The sequence below is a fragment of the Spermophilus citellus genome (assembly GCF_964194105.1).
Source record: "Spermophilus citellus genome assembly, chromosome: 3".
Taxonomy (NCBI): domain Eukaryota; kingdom Metazoa; phylum Chordata; class Mammalia; order Rodentia; family Sciuridae; genus Spermophilus; species Spermophilus citellus.
The window spans coordinates 87,060,261-87,077,855 of record NC_138184.1 but is presented as its reverse complement, the minus strand read 5'-3'; the positions used below and the strand labels follow the sequence as shown (position 1 = coordinate 87,077,855).

The following is a 17,595-nucleotide window of genomic DNA, read 5'->3' as shown; positions in this document are numbered from 1 at the left end:
TTACATAAACTATAAGAAGAAAAGAAATCATTTCACTTTTATTGCTATAAATTTTCTAATGAATTTATGATGTGACAGTATGAATTTTCTTGCTATATGCTAATGAAATATTTTATCAACTGTTAGAAATTTTCTGTTTTTTGTTTTTGGGTACCAGGGATTGTCTATTCAGGGGCACTTGACCACTGAGTCACATCCCCAGGCCTATTTTTGTATTTTATTTAGAGACAGGGTCTCACTGAGTTGTTTAGCACTTTGCTCATGTCTCAGTCTCCTGAGCCATGGGGACTACGGGCGTGTGCCACCATGCCCAGTGAAATTAAGTATTATTAATTGGAGATAGATAATGAGTTCATATACTCTATGGTGATATCTGATACCTTTTGGTACCATTATGATTCTATTCTGAAGTAGAGCATTTCCTCATTGCCAAGTGTTACCCATAGTCACACCTTGTATTTTACAGGTTTCATGCTATAAATATTTGACTTAATATAAAATTATTTTATGCAAGATAAAAAACATCTTATTTTAGTTAATCTTAGAATGCATAGAGGATGAATGACTGGGCCAAAAATAAGTAAACAGAGCTTCTCTTTCCTTTTAAATTTTTACTGCTAAACTCACCAATGAAAAAAATTCACATCAAAACCAAATCCAGGGGTGGAGATGTGGCTCAATCGGTAGCGCGCTCGCCTGGCATGCATGCGGCCCGGGTTCAATCCTCAGCACCACATACAAAAAAAAAAAAAACCAAATCCAAGGGCTGGGGTCGTGGCTTAGTGGTAGAGCGCTTGCCTAGCATGTGTGAGGCACTGGGTTCGATTCTGGCACCACAGATAAATAAAGGTCCATCAACAACTAAAAAACTCTGTCAAACAAAAACAACCCAAGGACTTTCACAGACACTGTACAGTTCAATTTAAGTTATAAAGTGAAGAACTTTTTAGAAATCTTAACCTATTTTACTTATTTCTTTTGGTACCAGGGTTGAACCCAGGGGCATTCAACCACTGAGCCATATCCCCAGCCCTTTTTTGTAATTTATTTAGAGACAGGGTCTTGCTGAGTTGCTTAGGGCCTCACTAAATTACTGATGCTGGCTATGAACTTGTAATCCTCCTGCCTCAGCCTCCCGAGCCACTGGGATTATAGGCATGTGCCACTGTACCCACCTGTTTTATTTTCTTGATCAGGGTAACTAGATACATGATTAAACAGTTTTATTTTGCCACACATTTTTATATTGGATCGGTAGAGAAAAACTGAATTTTTTAAAATGGACATATATTTTAGTTGTTGATGTACTTTTATTGTTTTTATTTCTATGTGGTGCTGAGAATTGAACCTAGTGCCTCACACATGCTAGGCAAGTGCTCTACCACTGAGCTACAGCCTGAGACCCTAAACTTTTTTTTTTTTTTTTTTTTTTTTTGCAGCTCTAGTGATTCAACGCAGGCCCTGGTCCAGGCCAGGCCAGGTAAGCACTATCAATGAGCCACACACCCAGCTCAGTAATTGAACTTTGATACTGGTCCCTTAGATACTTCAATGGTGAAACTAAGATCACTTAACCCTTATGTTTGTGCCTTAGGAAACTCTGGGTAGAGAACAATTGTTTATAAGCAAATATAAAATGTCTAAACTCATTTATTATGAACGAAGGATAATGAGGGAAAACTTGGACTTTTTTTCTTGAATTAAAGGAAAAATGAGTCACAGGCAAAGGACTGAATTGAGAAAGAGTACCCTCAATAATTCAGAAATGAGGAAAAGACAACTCTGTCCTGCTCAGAGATCCCTAGGAAATCCCCGTCCCCTCCCCCGGTCTCCTGCCAGAATGTTGGGTTTCAAAGAATGAACAGATTAACGGATATCAGTACTAATGTGGTCTCAGGTGAAGGAAGGTAATTGGCCTGATTTATAGTACTGGCCGAATCTTACAGGCCTGCGTGGCTCATCTCTCCGCGAATGTTAAAGAAACTTAGTCAAGGAACATGACAGCTGTTTCTGTTGAAAGGATTTCCTGTGCTATGGAAACCATCCAAGACCAGGAGGGAAGCAAGAATAAAGAGATACACCCTGAAGGCAATAAGATTCAGAGTTGGATGGAAACCACCCAAAAGGAAGCCAGCACAGATGTGGGGATGATATGTAAGTCTCTGAGAGTCATGTCAGGGAGAGCTGCCACAGAGACACACAGACCGTGTATCATCATTTGGGTCATGTCAGTGGCAGCATTACTGAGAAACTCTGCCTCCATCTTATCATCTCTACAGAAAAATCAAGTGGCCTTCACAGAAGCGAAGATAAATTTTCTGATTTGGATTCCCCAGAAGTGGAACTTGAGGCTGGGTCCAGTGCCAGGACATTCATGTATCAGGTTAGGGATCTTGATGCTGTTGGTCATTTTTTTGCCAAGCGTGTACTGTTACCTGGGATCAGTATCTTATTCTTTCTATGAAATAGTCATCCCCAAGAGTCTGACAGTGGAGGGGCATGAAGACCCAGTGGGAAAGGCATCATACATGCTGTTTATGCAGGGCCAAAAGCAAGTGATTCGCCTCAAAGTAAAAAGAGACTATTCTGTAAGTAACTTCCCCATCTACAGTTACCACAATGGCATCCTGGGGCAAGAAACGCCTTCCATCTCACAGGACTGCCACTATGAGGGCTACATAGAAGGAGTGCCAGGGTCTTTTGTTTCTGTCAACACCTGTTTGGGCCTCAGGGGCATCCTGATTAAGGAGGACACATCCTACGGCATCAAGCCCATGCTCTCTTCCAAACAGTTTGAGCATGTGTTATACACCATGGCACATCAAGCTCGAGTCTCCTGTGGTGTCACTTCCCAAGACAGACCAGTGTCCACCAGCCAGCAACAAGGGAGCAGGAATCCTCTTCAACTACAGGCACTGTCCTACTTGTGGTCACGCACCAAGTACGTGGAGATGTTTGTCGTTGTCAACAACCAGCGGTTCCAGATGTGGGGCAGTAACATCAATGAGACAGTCCAGAGAGTAGTGGACATCATTGCTCTGGCCAATGTCTTCACCAGGGGAATAAACACAGAGGTGGTGCTGGCTGGAATGGAGATCTGGACCGAGGGGGACCTCATAGAGGTCCCAGTGGACCTGCAAGTTACACTCAGGAATTTCAACAGCTGGAGACAAGAGAAGCTCTCACACCGTGTGAGGCATGATGTTGCCCACATGATCGTTGGGCATCATCCTGGAGAGAACATGGGCCAGGCATTTCTCAATGGTGCCTGTTCAGGTAGTTTTGCGGCGGCCGTTGAATCCTTCCATCACGAAGACATCCTCCTGTTTGCAGCGCTCATGGTCCACGAGCTCGGGCACAACCTGGGTATTCAGCACGACCATGCGGCCTGCATTTGTAAAGATAAGCACTTTTGCCTCATGCATGAAAACATCACCAGAGAAAGTGGCTTCAGCAACTGTAGCTCTGACGACTTCTACCATTTCCTTCATGAACACAAAGGGGCCTGCCTCTTTAACAAGCCACGGCACAGAAGCCGCAAGAGGGAGGCTGCTAGTTGTGGTAATGGTGTGGTTGAAGAGGCGGAGCAGTGTGACTGTGGAGACAAATGTGACACTCACCCATGCTGTGACACACTTTGTAAACTGAAGGAGGGGGCTCAGTGTAGTAATGGACTCTGCTGCCATAGATGTCTTCTCAAAGGGAAGGGCACTTTATGTCGTCCTTCTCAAGATGAGTGTGACCTCCCTGAGTATTGTGATGGTCAATCTGAAAAATGTCCTGTGGACAGCTACAAACAAGATGGCTCATTGTGTGACAGAATTTACTATTGTACCAGGGGGCAGTGTAGAAACCCTGATAATCAGTGCCTGAGTATATATGGTCACCCTGCACGATCTGCCCCAGAAGAATGTTATATTTCAATGAACAGGCACCCAAGTCGGTTTGCAAACTGTGGCCGTCGTACTTCAACGACCTCAGCATACGTTAGGTGTACAGATGAAAATATATTTTGTGGAAAAATTATATGTACAGGTGTTGCAACCATGCCAAGAATCCGACCCAAACATACACTGATCCAGGTTGCTCATGGTAATGACTGGTGCTGGGCCATGGATGCCTATAACCTTACTGACATCCTTGATGATGGTGATGTGCACCATGGCACTTACTGTGCTCCAAACAAAGTTTGCAGTGCTCACTCCTGTATTGATCAAGCTGTGCTCCATTATGACTGTGAACCAGAGAAACAATGTTATGGAAAAGGAGTGTGTAACAATTTCAGGCACTGTCATTGTGAAGATGGCTTTGCACCTCCTGACTGTCGGCGTCCAGGGACTGGGGGTAGTATGGACAGTGGCCCTCCTGGTAAGCCAAAGTACCTAAAACAACGCGAAGATAATTATAAAGAAACCCGAAATACTGATGATGATGAAGCACGCCTTAAAATGTTGATGATCGCTATCCCTATAGGTCTTGTCACATTATTGTGTACTCTAATGCTACTTGCTTACCTCTGGTCTGAAATACGGTCAATGCTGTCACGTGATTCAGAGTCATCTATAGTCCCAGCACCCAAAGGGGCCCCACCGCCCAAAGGGGCCCCACCGCCCAAAGGGGCCCCACCGCCCAAAGGGGCCCCTCCTCCACCTGCCCCAGGGGAGGCCCCACCACCTGCCCCGGGGGAGGCCCCACCACCTGCCCCGGAGGAGGCCCCACCACCTGCACCAGAGGAGGTACCACCAGAGTAGGCCCCACCACCAGTAGCCCCAGAAAAGCCTGCACCAAAAGAGGAAGCAGGTGAAGGATATGAAAAAGAAAAGACAGAAAAAAAAAAAAAGAAAAGGCAGAAATTTACTGGAGGATGAAGCCAAATATGTTAAACCACCCCAGGCATGGAGTGGGGACGACAATCTCAGAAGCGAAAGTGAAGTGAGAATTACCTGCACCGACTGGCTCTGACAGGACTGTATTATACTAATGTGGGAGAAGGGATTTCTCCACTTTCAATATTCATTTTAGTAAATTTATTATATTTTCATATATGAAATCACATGAGATAATCCATTTTTTTTCTTTTTACACGTTACCTGAAGCGGTTTTATTTAAGCTCTTTTCATGGATCATTGCCATCAATGTCTTTTACCAATAGGGCTGATTTTGAGACAACTGAAATGGTTCTTCAGGGTATGCCATCTTCCATCTGAATTGGTTGACAATGTATTATCTGAACCTACATTGCTATCTCTGGGTTATTTATCACAGTCATAACCACTGTTATGTAAGGAATATTATATTTGTGATTAGAAAATTCGAATTTGCCCTGTCAGATTCCGTTCATGAAATAATAGAGGTGATTTTAAATGAATAAAAGGCTTTTTTTTTTTTCCCAGATGAAGCAGCACTCTAGACTCCAGGTAGCCTAGAATTTGGGGTCCTTTGTACTGGGGCTCCCTGGAATGGCAAGGTCTGACCCATGGAGGTCTAACTCAGCCAGGCCAAGTGTTTGGGGAAGGGAAGGCAACTTACTCAGGAAGCCCCTTCAGTGTTGAGTTCACATTTCAAGTGTTTAATTTTTCATTTGATTTCTTAGTTTTTCTTTTAAATTTGATATTTTATATACAGATAAATACTGATAAGAACATCTTTATATATAAGACAGCTTTGATGTGATTATTTCTCTGAAAAATAAGCACAGAGCAAGTATAATATTATAATATTACTGTTTCTTCGCCAAACACTCTGTTAAACACTGCATTTACTTCTTAATCTTCCTAACTGCCCTGTGAAAACACCATCTTGTACATAAGGAAAAACATAAGAGCTTGCTGTGGAACAAGTTAGTAAGTGGTAGAACCTGCATCCCCCTCCCCCAGATAAGACCCAAACTACAATCTCTGCAGAACTGTGAGCCTTTTATTAATCAAAAAGTGAGGGGAAGACATTTAATACATCCTTAATTACCCAGCTTATGGGACTCCTGAAAACCACCTTACCAGTGGATATTGACTTCTATCAAGAACTCACTACATTGTGTAGGCATTATGGATTAGAATGTCTTTAAAGTGGGCAATTAACTGTAGAAGCAGAGAACCCTAAACAACTCTCATGATTTGCCAAGCAGGTGGCAGTGGGAGCTTGTAGGAGGAGGCTGAAGTGGTGGTGTTGAGAAGAGCCTGGAATCCCAGGAGCCTGTGAGGTGGAGCTTTAGAGATTTGCTGATGGAGCAGATGTAGAGAATGAGAGAAAGGCATCAGAGAAGGCTGACTCTGGTGGCTTTGCCCCAAACAACTGAAAGAATGTAGGTGGCATTACTAAGATGGGGATGCGTGTGGAAAGCATAGGTACTAAACATGTTTAGAATGAGATGCCTGCCTAACACCAAGTGGGCATGTCTCCTAGGCAGTGAGATGACTGGGCTCCCTGAAAATCAGGAGAACCATCAGCCAGGATGAGTATCTGAGAGCTGAGTATACCCAATATTTCAAGGCATGGGGATGGCTGACACTACCCAAGGGAGCAAGTATAGCTAGAGAAGGGATCCGAGAACTGGAAAGTTTCAAGATGGCAGAATCGAGGAGATTGCTTTCCTGGACTCTTCATGGAGTGAAACCAAGAAAGCAGATAAAACAGCTTCTTAGCAAGGTGGGCGAACCAAAAAAAAAAAAAAAGGGGCGGTGGGGGAGAGTGCTTTGTTGGCTTTATTGGAATTTAAAATTGGACATTTAAAACAGATGGGGGGGGGGAGGCGAGGATGTGGCTCAAGCAGTAGCGTGCTTGCCTGGCATGTGTGCAGCCCAGGTTCGATCCTCAGCACCACATACAAACAAAGATGTTGTGTCTGCCGAAAGACTGAAAAATATTAAAAAAAATTCTCTCTCGCGCGCTCTCTTAAAAAACAAACAAACAAACAAACAAAAACAGATCGGGGACTTGGGAAGTTGTATATGATAAAATAAGGAAGAAATCCCCAGGGGCAGAGCCACTACAGTGGCCAGACCAGAAGCACTAGCCAGAGCAGTCCCTCTGCAAGTCAAGTGGAGGGACAAGGGAATTAAAGGAACCCACATTTTTAGGAGACCTGAGGCCTGTCTGGGTACAGAGTGTTTAGAGATCCAGGCCATTGCCTGACTTAATTGAAAGGCACTGCACAATATCCTTGTGTGGGGAAAAAAGCAGTATGGCAGTCTGTGGAGGATAAAAGGAGGAACGATTTTCAGCTGTGGCATGGGGGCTGGCAGCTGAGGGAGCCAATTTCTGGCAAACCCAAGTTTGGCCTAAAATATAGACCCAGTGAAAAAACACCACATGCCATAGAGTGTGCTTGAGTGACCAGAAGAAAATCAAACTTGGAGAGAGGTTTACACAGGGGACAACTGGTTGTGGAAACCTACCTGGCTCTACTTCTCCCTCTCCTAACTGGCTGCTTGCAGGATCAGCTGGGAGAGATGCATCTGGCCATGCCTTTGGAAGGGTGGAGGTGGGAGAGACTATTTGGAGACCGAACCCAAAACCAGGAAGCATAGGGTCTGCAGGTGACTTAGGGGACGAACAATTGGCTCCTCTATCACATGAGTAGAACCCAGGGGAGATACCTGGGAGCCAGTCTTCCAGTATGGACCAGCAATTACTGGACCCTAGAGGTACAATGATTTTAAATCTCCAGATCAACTGGCATTCAGTGAAGACCCTATGAAGCAGATAAGACACCCTCCACCCAGAAGACCCTTACCATAATTAAGCAGACCCACCATTTTTGTGACATGTAAGTTCCTCTTCTTGTCAGAAAACTTTATAACAGAACATCAGCACAAATTTGTGTAAAAAATTCAATGTTGGATAGGATTTCCAATTTTTTGTGAGGACTAAATTGCTGTCTTACAAAAGCTAAGTTTGGCTGCAAACTTGATGATGTTTTGCTTTTGTGATAAAACTTGTAAAATCGATAACTTAAAAAAATGTGACAAAAAAACACTTGTCATATAAACCTTCAACAAATTTCCGGACTTGAGGCCCAGAGAAATTTTAGGGACACCCTCTTTGGACACTGCAGCTAATAAACTTCCTGAAAGTTCCTCAGGTGTCCAGCCTCTTCTGTCCCACCTGGAGCCCACCTAAGCCTAACCCTGCCTCCAGGAATTCCACCTATAGGATTTCCTCTTTCACCCCAGCAATCCGGAGGGTGGGGTATCACACTTCAGACGACCTCACCTAAAACTGCTGAGAATCTTGAACTCCAACGGAAAGAAACTTTTAACTTTCATTGAGATATTTTTCCCCTTTTCCTTTACCCTGTTTAATTGTGACCTTAATGGTACATGGACATTTATACATACTCATATTTTTTTCTCATTTCTACCATTTTTAAAGCCAGTTATTTTTTTCTAGCATTTCTGAAGCCATGGATCAGTTTTTTTGAGTAGGATGTTTGATTAGTATATTTTAGTTTTGTTTTCTATTCCTTTTTAAATTTTTATTTATATATGTATTTTTTCTTACCCACGTTTCCCTTGTTTCTCTTTCTTTTCTTCCACTAACAATCAGTCTTTGTTGTTCTCTCTTTCACCCTCCCTTTAATTTTTTACTTCTATCTTTTCTCCTCCTCCTCCCTTATAATCATCACATCCTATATCACTTCAGTTCTCTTCCTGTCCACCATTTGAAATTGTAAACCCTTTTGCAAACTTGCTGTTTTTATTGTAGGCAATAACTGATCACATCATTTCTGTTTACTGTGATAATTAACATTGTAGATGTCATAGTAGAAATCATTTGGTTTAATGCTGTATATTGTTTGCATTGGTTGTTATTATTTGTCTCCCCCCTAAACAGTGAGGTACTGGGAACCTTCAGGGACACAACAGGTCCACAGGGTAGAAACTCTACTACCTCAGATTCATACTGCTAGAAGTGTAGACATACAAATAACATGAAAAAGCAGGGGAACAAATTGCCCCAAAGGACAAACCAAGATACTTCAATAACAGACTCTAACGACACCATTGTTGAAGAAATATCAGAGAAGAAATTTAGAATGTACATAGTCAAACTGATCTGTGAAGTAAAGAACGAGGTAAAGAGTGAAATCAGAAAGAAAATACAGGAAGTGAAAGATCACTCCAAGGGCTGGAGTTGTAGCTCAGTGGTAGAGTGTCTAGCATGTGTGAGGCACTGGGTTCAATTCTTAGCATCACATATAAATAAATAAAAAGATTCATCAACAACTTAAAAAGGTGAATTGTTAATGGCATTAAAAAAAAGATCACTTCTTTTTTTTTTTTAAAAGAGAGAGTGAGAGAGGAGAGAGAGAGAATTTTTAATATTTATTTTTTAGTTCTCGGCGGACACAACATCTTTGTTGGTATGTGGTGCTGAGGATGAACCCGGGCCGCACGCATGCCAGGCGAGTGCGCTACCGCTTGAGCCACATCCCCAGCCCAAAAGATCACTTCAACAAAGAGAGCGTCTGAAAAAAAATCAAGCAGAAATCCTCAAAATGAAGGAATCAATAAGCCAAATTAAAGAATTCAATGGAAAGCATCACCAAGAATACAAGATCACTTGGAATACAGAATTTCAGGCAATGGAAACAAAATATATAATCTTGAAAAAAGTTGATTCTGGAGAAAAGATATTAAGAGACTACGAATAGAATTTCCAAGAAATATGGGATAACATGGAAAGACCAAATTAAGATTTACTGGGATAGATGAAGGCTTAGAGATAGAAACCAAAGGACTGCACAATCTTTTCAACAAAATAATGTCAGAAAATATCCCAAACCTACAGAATAAAATGGAAAATCAAATACAAGAGACTTACAGGAGCCCGAATATATAAAATTACAACAGACCCACACTAAGGCACATACAGAATAAGAATAGAATTTTAAAGGCTGCCAGAGAAAAACAGCAAGTAATATCAATCTGGATCTAGACCAATCTGGATCTCAGCTGATTTCTCAACCCCAACCCTCAGAGCTAAAATTTCTTGGAAAAATATATACCAAGCTCTGAAAGAAAATGAATGCCAGCCATGAATACTATATCCAGCACAATTAAGCTTCAGAATTGATGGTGATGAATAAAAACCTTCCACGATAAACAAAAGTTAAAATAATTCACAACTAGAAAAACTACACTACAAAACATTCTCAATAAAACATTTCATGAAGAAATGAGAAATAAAAGTAAAAATGGACTTTAAGCCAAAGTTAATCAGAAGTGACAGAAGGAAATTTCATACTGCTTCAGGGAACTATACATCAACAAGACATAACAATCGTAAGTATTTATGCCCCAAATAATGGAGCATCTCTATACATCAAATAAATCCTTCTCAATTTCAAGAAACAAATAGACCACCATGCAATAATACTAAGTAACTTTAACATGCCTCTGTCAACATTGGATAGATCCTCCAAACAAAAACTAAATAAAGAAGCTATTGTACTAAAAAAATGCAATTGATAATTTAGACTTTAGAGACATTTACAGAATATTTCATCCATCAATGACTGAATACACTTTCTTCTCAGAAGCACACAGATCCTTCTATAATACAATGTTACGTAAGCTATCACATATGTTGGCATACAATTGTAATATTACCTTAATATATTTTTAGCATCTGTAGGGTTATTTTGATAGCTCCTTTCCATTACATTAATTTTGGTATTCTTCTTTTCTTGATTAGACTTGATTTTATCAACTTTTAACTGTATTATTTCTTCTCTATTTCATATATTTCTGCTCCTACTCTTATTTTTTCCTTCCTACTACCTAATTTGAAAATAATTTGATTGTTAATCTCGCTTCTTTCTTGATACAAGTACTTCAAGTTATAAATGTTCATCTGAGTACTTTTTCATCCCAGAGATTCTGATATTTTAAGCTTTTATTATTACATAGTTCAAAGCACTTTTTATTTACTTTTCTTGTAGTTTCTTCCTTGACCTTTGAGATATTTATTAAGTGTGCCATTTAATTTTGAAGTAGTTGACATGTGGAGGTGGGGCTTTATATATCTTAAGGTGATTGATTTCTAATGTAATAAAATATGCAAGAAATACAGTCTGCATAATTTCAAATTTTAAAAAAGTAATGGAAATGCAGGGCTGCATTGTAGCTCAGTGGCAAAGTGCTTGTCTTGCACATGAGAGGCACTGAGTTCAATCCTCAGCACCACATAAATATAAATGAATAAATTAATTAATAAAGTTATAAAAACACCACTTCTATATGTTTACAAAGTAATGAAAATGGTTTTTATATTGATTGTACTGATTACACGTGTCAAAACATGTCAAAACTGATCAAACTGAATGCTTCAAATATGTGCATTTAACTATACTTTAATTTTACCTCAAAAAAACTATTTAAAAAAAAAAACTTAGGCCCTGGGACATTCCATGTGTTTATGTTGCCAAGATGAGGAAGATTCAGAGGAGAGGTCAGAGAAGGAGGGTTTGATGTGGTAGGAATACCACCAAGGGAGAGCTCTGCCCTGACAATCAAGAGAAGAAAGTGTTTGTAGAAGAGTCTTAACACTACCAATCTAATATACCTGGAAGTCCTCATGGCAGGATCTTCAGCACACAGAATGTGGCTTCTCAGCAGCATCCCAACCCTTCATTGCAATGTGAGTCACCCTCGGTTCCCACTCAGATAACTGCAGAAGTCATTCACTGTTCTGACCTTTCACTTTGGTCCCCCAATAACCCAGGAGACAGAGGAGTTCTTCTAAATGTGAGATCACAGATGGACTTTTAAATGTTGTTGATATGTCAGTCCATAGAGACAAGATTAAGGAATGCTTGTGTAATTTGATAATGGAGACTCAGACACTGGTAACCTGCAATATGAAACTTTAGTTGGATGGCCAGAGATGAGATAGCATTCTCAATAGTAATCACCCATTAGTAGCATAGATATAGAGATCTACATTTGTAAAGGTGTTGACAGATATTCAAAGTATATCATCCACACATCATAAACATGGCAAAATGTAAGACTCAAACACCAAATGTATACTGGTAGAAATCCCCATAGTGCTATAGGACTAGACTGGCACATAACTGAAATATAGTGTATTATATTCTAGTTAAATTTACATTTTACCTATCCCATGACCTAGCATTCTACTTCCAGGTATACCTGAGAAGTCATGCACATCTGCTATGGACATTACTGGCATAATGTTCACAGCAACATTGTTCATAGTGTTTCCTAAAGTAGAAGGATGAAGATGACAAAATCATTAGTGAATCACGAGAGATTTGTAGAGAGATAGCAGCATAGAACAATGGAAAGAAAAGAACTATTGTGGGAAGCCATTCTAACACGTGATTGGGTGACTCCCGTTAAGGGCCTGAGGCGCTTTGGCTCTGTCGAAGCTTTCCCGACCCTTTCCTGATGAGAGAGCCCATCCGTGTGGGGGTGTGCCTGACCACTGACCCCGGGGACCCAATCACTGACCCTGACCTTGGAGTGCAGCCCCCCCTCAACCTTCATTGGATGGAATTCTCCCCTAAATCTCTTGTTCCCCAATAAAGGGCTACTCCCAGGCGTGTTCACTCTCTCTCTCTCCTGCTAGCCCTGAGTAATCCTCGCTGCCCTGCTGGGCGGCTAGAGGTGGGAACCAGAGAGGTGAGCCGTCTTGGACCTAGCAATAGAAATGAGGTAACTGAGTCTGTGTGTTTATTTCGATCTCTTCTAACTAACTTTATGCCTAGAACCTCATTAATGAAACCATTGCACAGGTCGCGTGGTAGAAACTATGACTTCATGCAATAACATGGTGGAAACCTAAATGAAGTATGAATAAAAGAAGCCATGAATGAAGTTATAATTTTATGTATTCATGTGAAATCTAAAGACAGATAGAATGGAATCACATTACAAGCTGTATATTTAGAAGATAAAACTACAAAGAAATGTGAAAAAGCAGTTACCATAAAAGAAAAGACCACAATCATCACTGTATAAGGAGGGAATCTGTAAATATAAAGGGTTAAATACTTGAAAATTAAGATCACACAACTCTTCCATTTCAATAGCTCCCCAAAATATACATCTAAATGGCACATTGCAATGAATGTGCTACATTTCACAATTTAAAAACTGTTAGAGCAGAAGAAACCACTACCACCTGTCCCCATCATGTTGGCACTTCAGGGTCAGTGGCTGCCATAGTCACATGAGTCCTGCTTGTTGCCCAACAGGAACTAGGAAGGTATGCCTCTGTGCATCAAGACCTGGGAAAGGTATCAGCCTTGTCTGCAGCTCCCAGAAGGCATCTACTAGGGGTCCCAGTCCCTGGTACCACCTGGTACTCACCCAGTAGGAAACAATCCATACCCTTAGGACTGTGGCTGCTGGTACCAAAAGCCTAGCATCAACTTTGACTGTCCCTTGGTATCTGGGGAAGGTCCCAACCATGTTTTCATGTGCCAAAGACAAGTATTAGCACCCCAAACAAACCCTGGCATCACCTGAATTTACCTGGCCAGAAATAAAAAAGGGTTCCTTCCCAGCCTACTGCCTTGGGACTGTAGCTGCACATGGAAAAGCTCCAGCATCATTCAAGCTCATCCCTGGATTCCTGTGCCATGTAGCTCCGGGACTGTGGGTACCAATTCCACAAGCCTGGGCCCTACTGGAACTCAGTAGTAATGTAGAGACATCCCTATCCATGTTCTAGAGCTCCAGAGGTACAGACACCAAAGCCACAAGGCCCAGTATCAGATGCACTCAACCCTCAGGACCTAGGGGAGTAGTCTATGTGCTATAGTGCCCCACGACCAATGAATAAAGTTATAATTTTATGTATTCATGTGAAATCTAAAGACAGATACGATGAAATCACATTACAAGCTGTATGTTTAGAAGGTAAAACTACAAAGAAATGTGAAAAAGCAGTTATCAAAAAAGACAAGACCACAATCATCACTGTATAAGGAGGGAATCTGTAAATATAAAGGGTTAAATACTTGATGAAAATTAAGATCACACAGCATGTGCCCTGGGGGACCTAGGAGGGTCTCTTCCTAGGTCCTAGCCTATGGACTCAAGGCCATACACACAGGTGTCAAAAGCCCTACTATCACTTACATTTGTCCTTTGGGACCTAAAGAAGGTACCATCTGGGTTCCACACCTCCAGGAATGCAGCTACCAACACCACAGGCACCAGCAACACCCAGAATCATTCAATGGCACCTGGGAAAGGTCCCCTTTGTGTCCCACAACCTTAAGCCCATGGTCACCAGTATTACAGTCCCTGAATCACCTGTGTCCATCCCACAAGCCCTGGATAAGATCCCATCCAATCCTGTGACTCCAGAACTGTGGCCCTTGGTACCACAGGCCTAGGCATCTCTTACATTATCCTCAGCATACTGGGGAAGGACTCCTTCACATTCTGTGGTTTGGGGACCAGGGCTGCCAATGCCACAACCCTTAGGGTCACCTGTACTTGACTTGAGTGATCTGGGGTCAATGCTGTACCCCTGATCTGTGGCATCTGCCACTACAAGCCTCAGGGCCATCAGTGTGTAGCTCTGTGGAATCTGAGGATACCTACCTTTGGAATTCTAAGTCCACTGCAAAGTTATGCAACTACCTTCACTAACCACTATAGAGCAGCACTCACAGGCAGTACCAACATCAATCAAAGCTGAAGAAGCTACACTTTTGAGCTTACCTGCACCCAAAGCCAAAGCATCTACCCAATACCCCAGGTCCTGTATTATAGGAAAGAGTTCTTTCCTACAAAACCTAGTCTATCAAACTGCAAGAGGCAACTGTTACACTAGATGCACAGACATCAACACAGGGACACAAGAAGCATGGAAGAAAACATAATACATTCAAAGGAATACAATAATTCTGTGGAAGGAGATCCCAATTTGAATAATCTATGAAATGCCAAGAACTAATTCAAAATAATGATCTTTTTTTTAATTCTTTTTTTTTTAAAGAGAGAGGGGGGGAATTTTTTTTTAATATTTATTCTTTAGTTATCGGCGGACACAACATCTTTGTTTGTATGTGGTGCTGAGGATCAAACCCCGGCCGCACGCATGCCAGGCGAGCGTGCTACCGCTCGAGCCACATCCCCAGCCCCAAAATAATGATCTTAAAGAAAGAATCTCAGTGAGCCAGTCATGGTGGCCCACGCCTGTAATCCCAGTGGTTCAGGAAGCTGAGACAGGAGGATTGTTTGTTTAAAGCCAGCCTCAGCAATGGTGAGACACTAAGCAACTCAGTGACACTCTGTCTCTAAATAAAATACAAAATAGGGCTAGGGATGTGGCTCAGTGGTCAAGTGACCCCAAGTTTAATCCCTGGAACCAAACCAAACCAAACAAAACCACAACAACAACAACGACAAAAAAAAAACCTTGGTGAAATGGAAAAGGAAAACAGAGAGATAATATGGAGAAATCAGAATAAAAAGTTAGGGTATAAGTGAGAAATTCACCAAAGAGGCAGAAATCATAAAAAAAAAAACAGAAGAGAAAGAGAAGGAGAGAGAGAGGGGGAGGGGGGGGAGACAGAGAGAGAGAGAGAGAGAGAGAGAGAGAGAGAGAGAGAGAGAGAAAAGAAGCAAAACAAAGAATTAGGAGTTCCTAGGAGAGTATGGAACACTGTAAGGAAACAAATATTTTCATTATGGGAATTACAGGAAGTAACACACACACACATACACACACACACACACACACATACAAACACGCTCACAAAACAAACAAAAAACAGGGAAAATCAATGAAAACATATTTCATAAAAAATAGCTAAAAATCTCCATCCCAAATCTTCAAAGAGATGTACACATCCAGATACAAGAAGCGCAAAGTGGGGCTGGGACTGTGGCTCAGTGATGGAGCGCTCGCCTGGCATATGAGAGGCACTGGGTTTGATTTTCAGCACCACATATAAATGAATAAATAAAATAAAGGTTCATCGACAACCAAAATAAACATATTTTTAAAAAGGGCATGGATTGTAGCTCAGTGGTAGAGCACTTGTGTAGTACATGTGAGGCACTGGGTTAAATACTCAGCACCACATAAAAATAAAAAAAAAATTAATGGGGTTTCTGGGGTTGCAAGACCCTGGCTCAGTGGTAGAGTGATTGCCTAGCATGTGTGAGGTACTAGGTTCAATTCTCAGCACCACATAAAAATAAATAAATAAAAATAAAGGTTCATCCACAACTAAAATTTAGAAAATGGTTATAAAAAGATCAAAGCACCTCAACTAGATTAAACTAAAATATAGCTTTGCCAATGTATGTTATAGTCAAAATGTCAAAAGCACAAGACAAAGAATTCTAAAAAGAGCAAAAGAATCAAGTCAAATATAAGGGAATGTACATTAGACTTCAAGCAGATTTCTCAGCAGAAATTTATAGGCCAGAAAAAAATGGGTTGATATGTTCCAAGTCCTGAAAGAAAAAAAAAATGCCAACCAAGAATATCCTACCTAGCCTGGTACGTGGCACATACCTATAATCTCAGCAGCTCAGGAGGCTGACACAGGAGGACCACGAGTTCAAAGCCAGTCTCAGGAAAAGTGAGGTGCTAAGCAACTTAGTGAGACCCTGTCTCTAAATAAAATATTTTTTTTAAACGCTGGGGATGTGGCTCAGTGGTTGAGTGCCCCTGACTTCAATCCCTGGTACCCCCTCTAGCAAAATTATCCTTCATACAAAAAAAAAGGAAGAAAGAAAATCTTTCTCAGATAAGCAGACGAGCCCCTCAGGAAAGAGTTAATAGAAGTCCTACACTAGCCACAAAAGGATGATAACCAACATCATGAAAATACACTAATGTACAAAACTCATTGGAAGAACAGATACACAAATAAAAACTGAAGAGAATCAAATCAAAGCTACCAAATCATAAAAATAAACAATATGAGAAATGGAAGGGAACCAAAAAATAGAAAAAAGGGCAGAAAATAATAATAAAAATGACAGGAGACAATTAATACCTATCAATAATGACTTTGAATATAAATGAATTACATTCACCAATCAAGAGACAAAGACTAACCAAATGAATAAAAAAACAAGTCCCAACTATATATTGCCTACAAGAAACTTACTTCACTGGTGAAGATACACAGACTAGCCTCGCATGGTGGTGCAGCTACTCAGGAGGCTAAGGCAGGAGGGTCAAAAATTTCAACCCAGCTTGAGCAATTTAGCAAGATGATGTCTCAAAATTTAAAGAGGGCTGTAGCACAGCTCTGTGGTAGAATGCTTGCCTAGCATTTGAAAGACCCTGAGTTCAATACCTTGCATATTAAATGGGGAGGAGGAAGGTACACACAGACTGAAAATGAAAGGTTCCACATAAATGGAAACTAAAAGTGAGCAGGAATAGCTATACTCACAAGGATATGCTGAAGTTAAATAAAAAAAACTATAAAAAGACACAAATAAGGTCAGCTTGTAGTGATAAAAGACAGGATAATTGTAAATATATATGCACCCAACATAGGACTGCTCAAATCCATAAAGCAAACAATATTAGATCTAAAAAAAAGAGAAAGGCTCCAATACTCCACTTTTTTCAATGTACAGCTCA

General features: G+C 41.0%; 2 protein-coding genes across 3 annotated transcripts in view; one reads left to right on the top strand and one right to left on the bottom strand.

Annotated features, from left to right (window-relative positions):
* Positions 1-17,595, bottom strand: part of TMEM116 (transmembrane protein 116) — an 87,114-nt gene that overhangs the window by 6,147 nt on the left and 63,372 nt on the right. The window lies entirely within an intron of this gene.
* LOC308644824 (disintegrin and metalloproteinase domain-containing protein 1a-like) lies at positions 1,438-5,172 on the top strand. 2 transcript variants are annotated; one of them, XM_081286518.1, is made up of 2 exons: positions 1,438-1,480; positions 2,021-5,172. In XM_081286518.1, exon 2 carries the CDS (start codon positions 2,034-2,036, stop codon positions 4,749-4,751), a length of 2,718 nt encoding a protein of 905 aa, XP_081142644.1. In that variant the 5' UTR covers positions 1,438-1,480; positions 2,021-2,033; the 3' UTR covers positions 4,752-5,172. The 2 variants fall into 2 exon arrangements, with proteins under 2 accessions (XP_081142644.1, XP_081142645.1); XM_081286519.1 differs by lacking the exon at positions 1,438-1,480 and having other exon boundaries at positions 2,019-2,154; positions 2,280-5,172.

Coding starts and splice junctions, on each gene's coding strand:
- LOC308644824 (XM_081286518.1), top strand. CDS start 2,034: ATGGAAACCATCCAAGACCAGGAGGGAAGCAAGAATAAAGAGATACAC.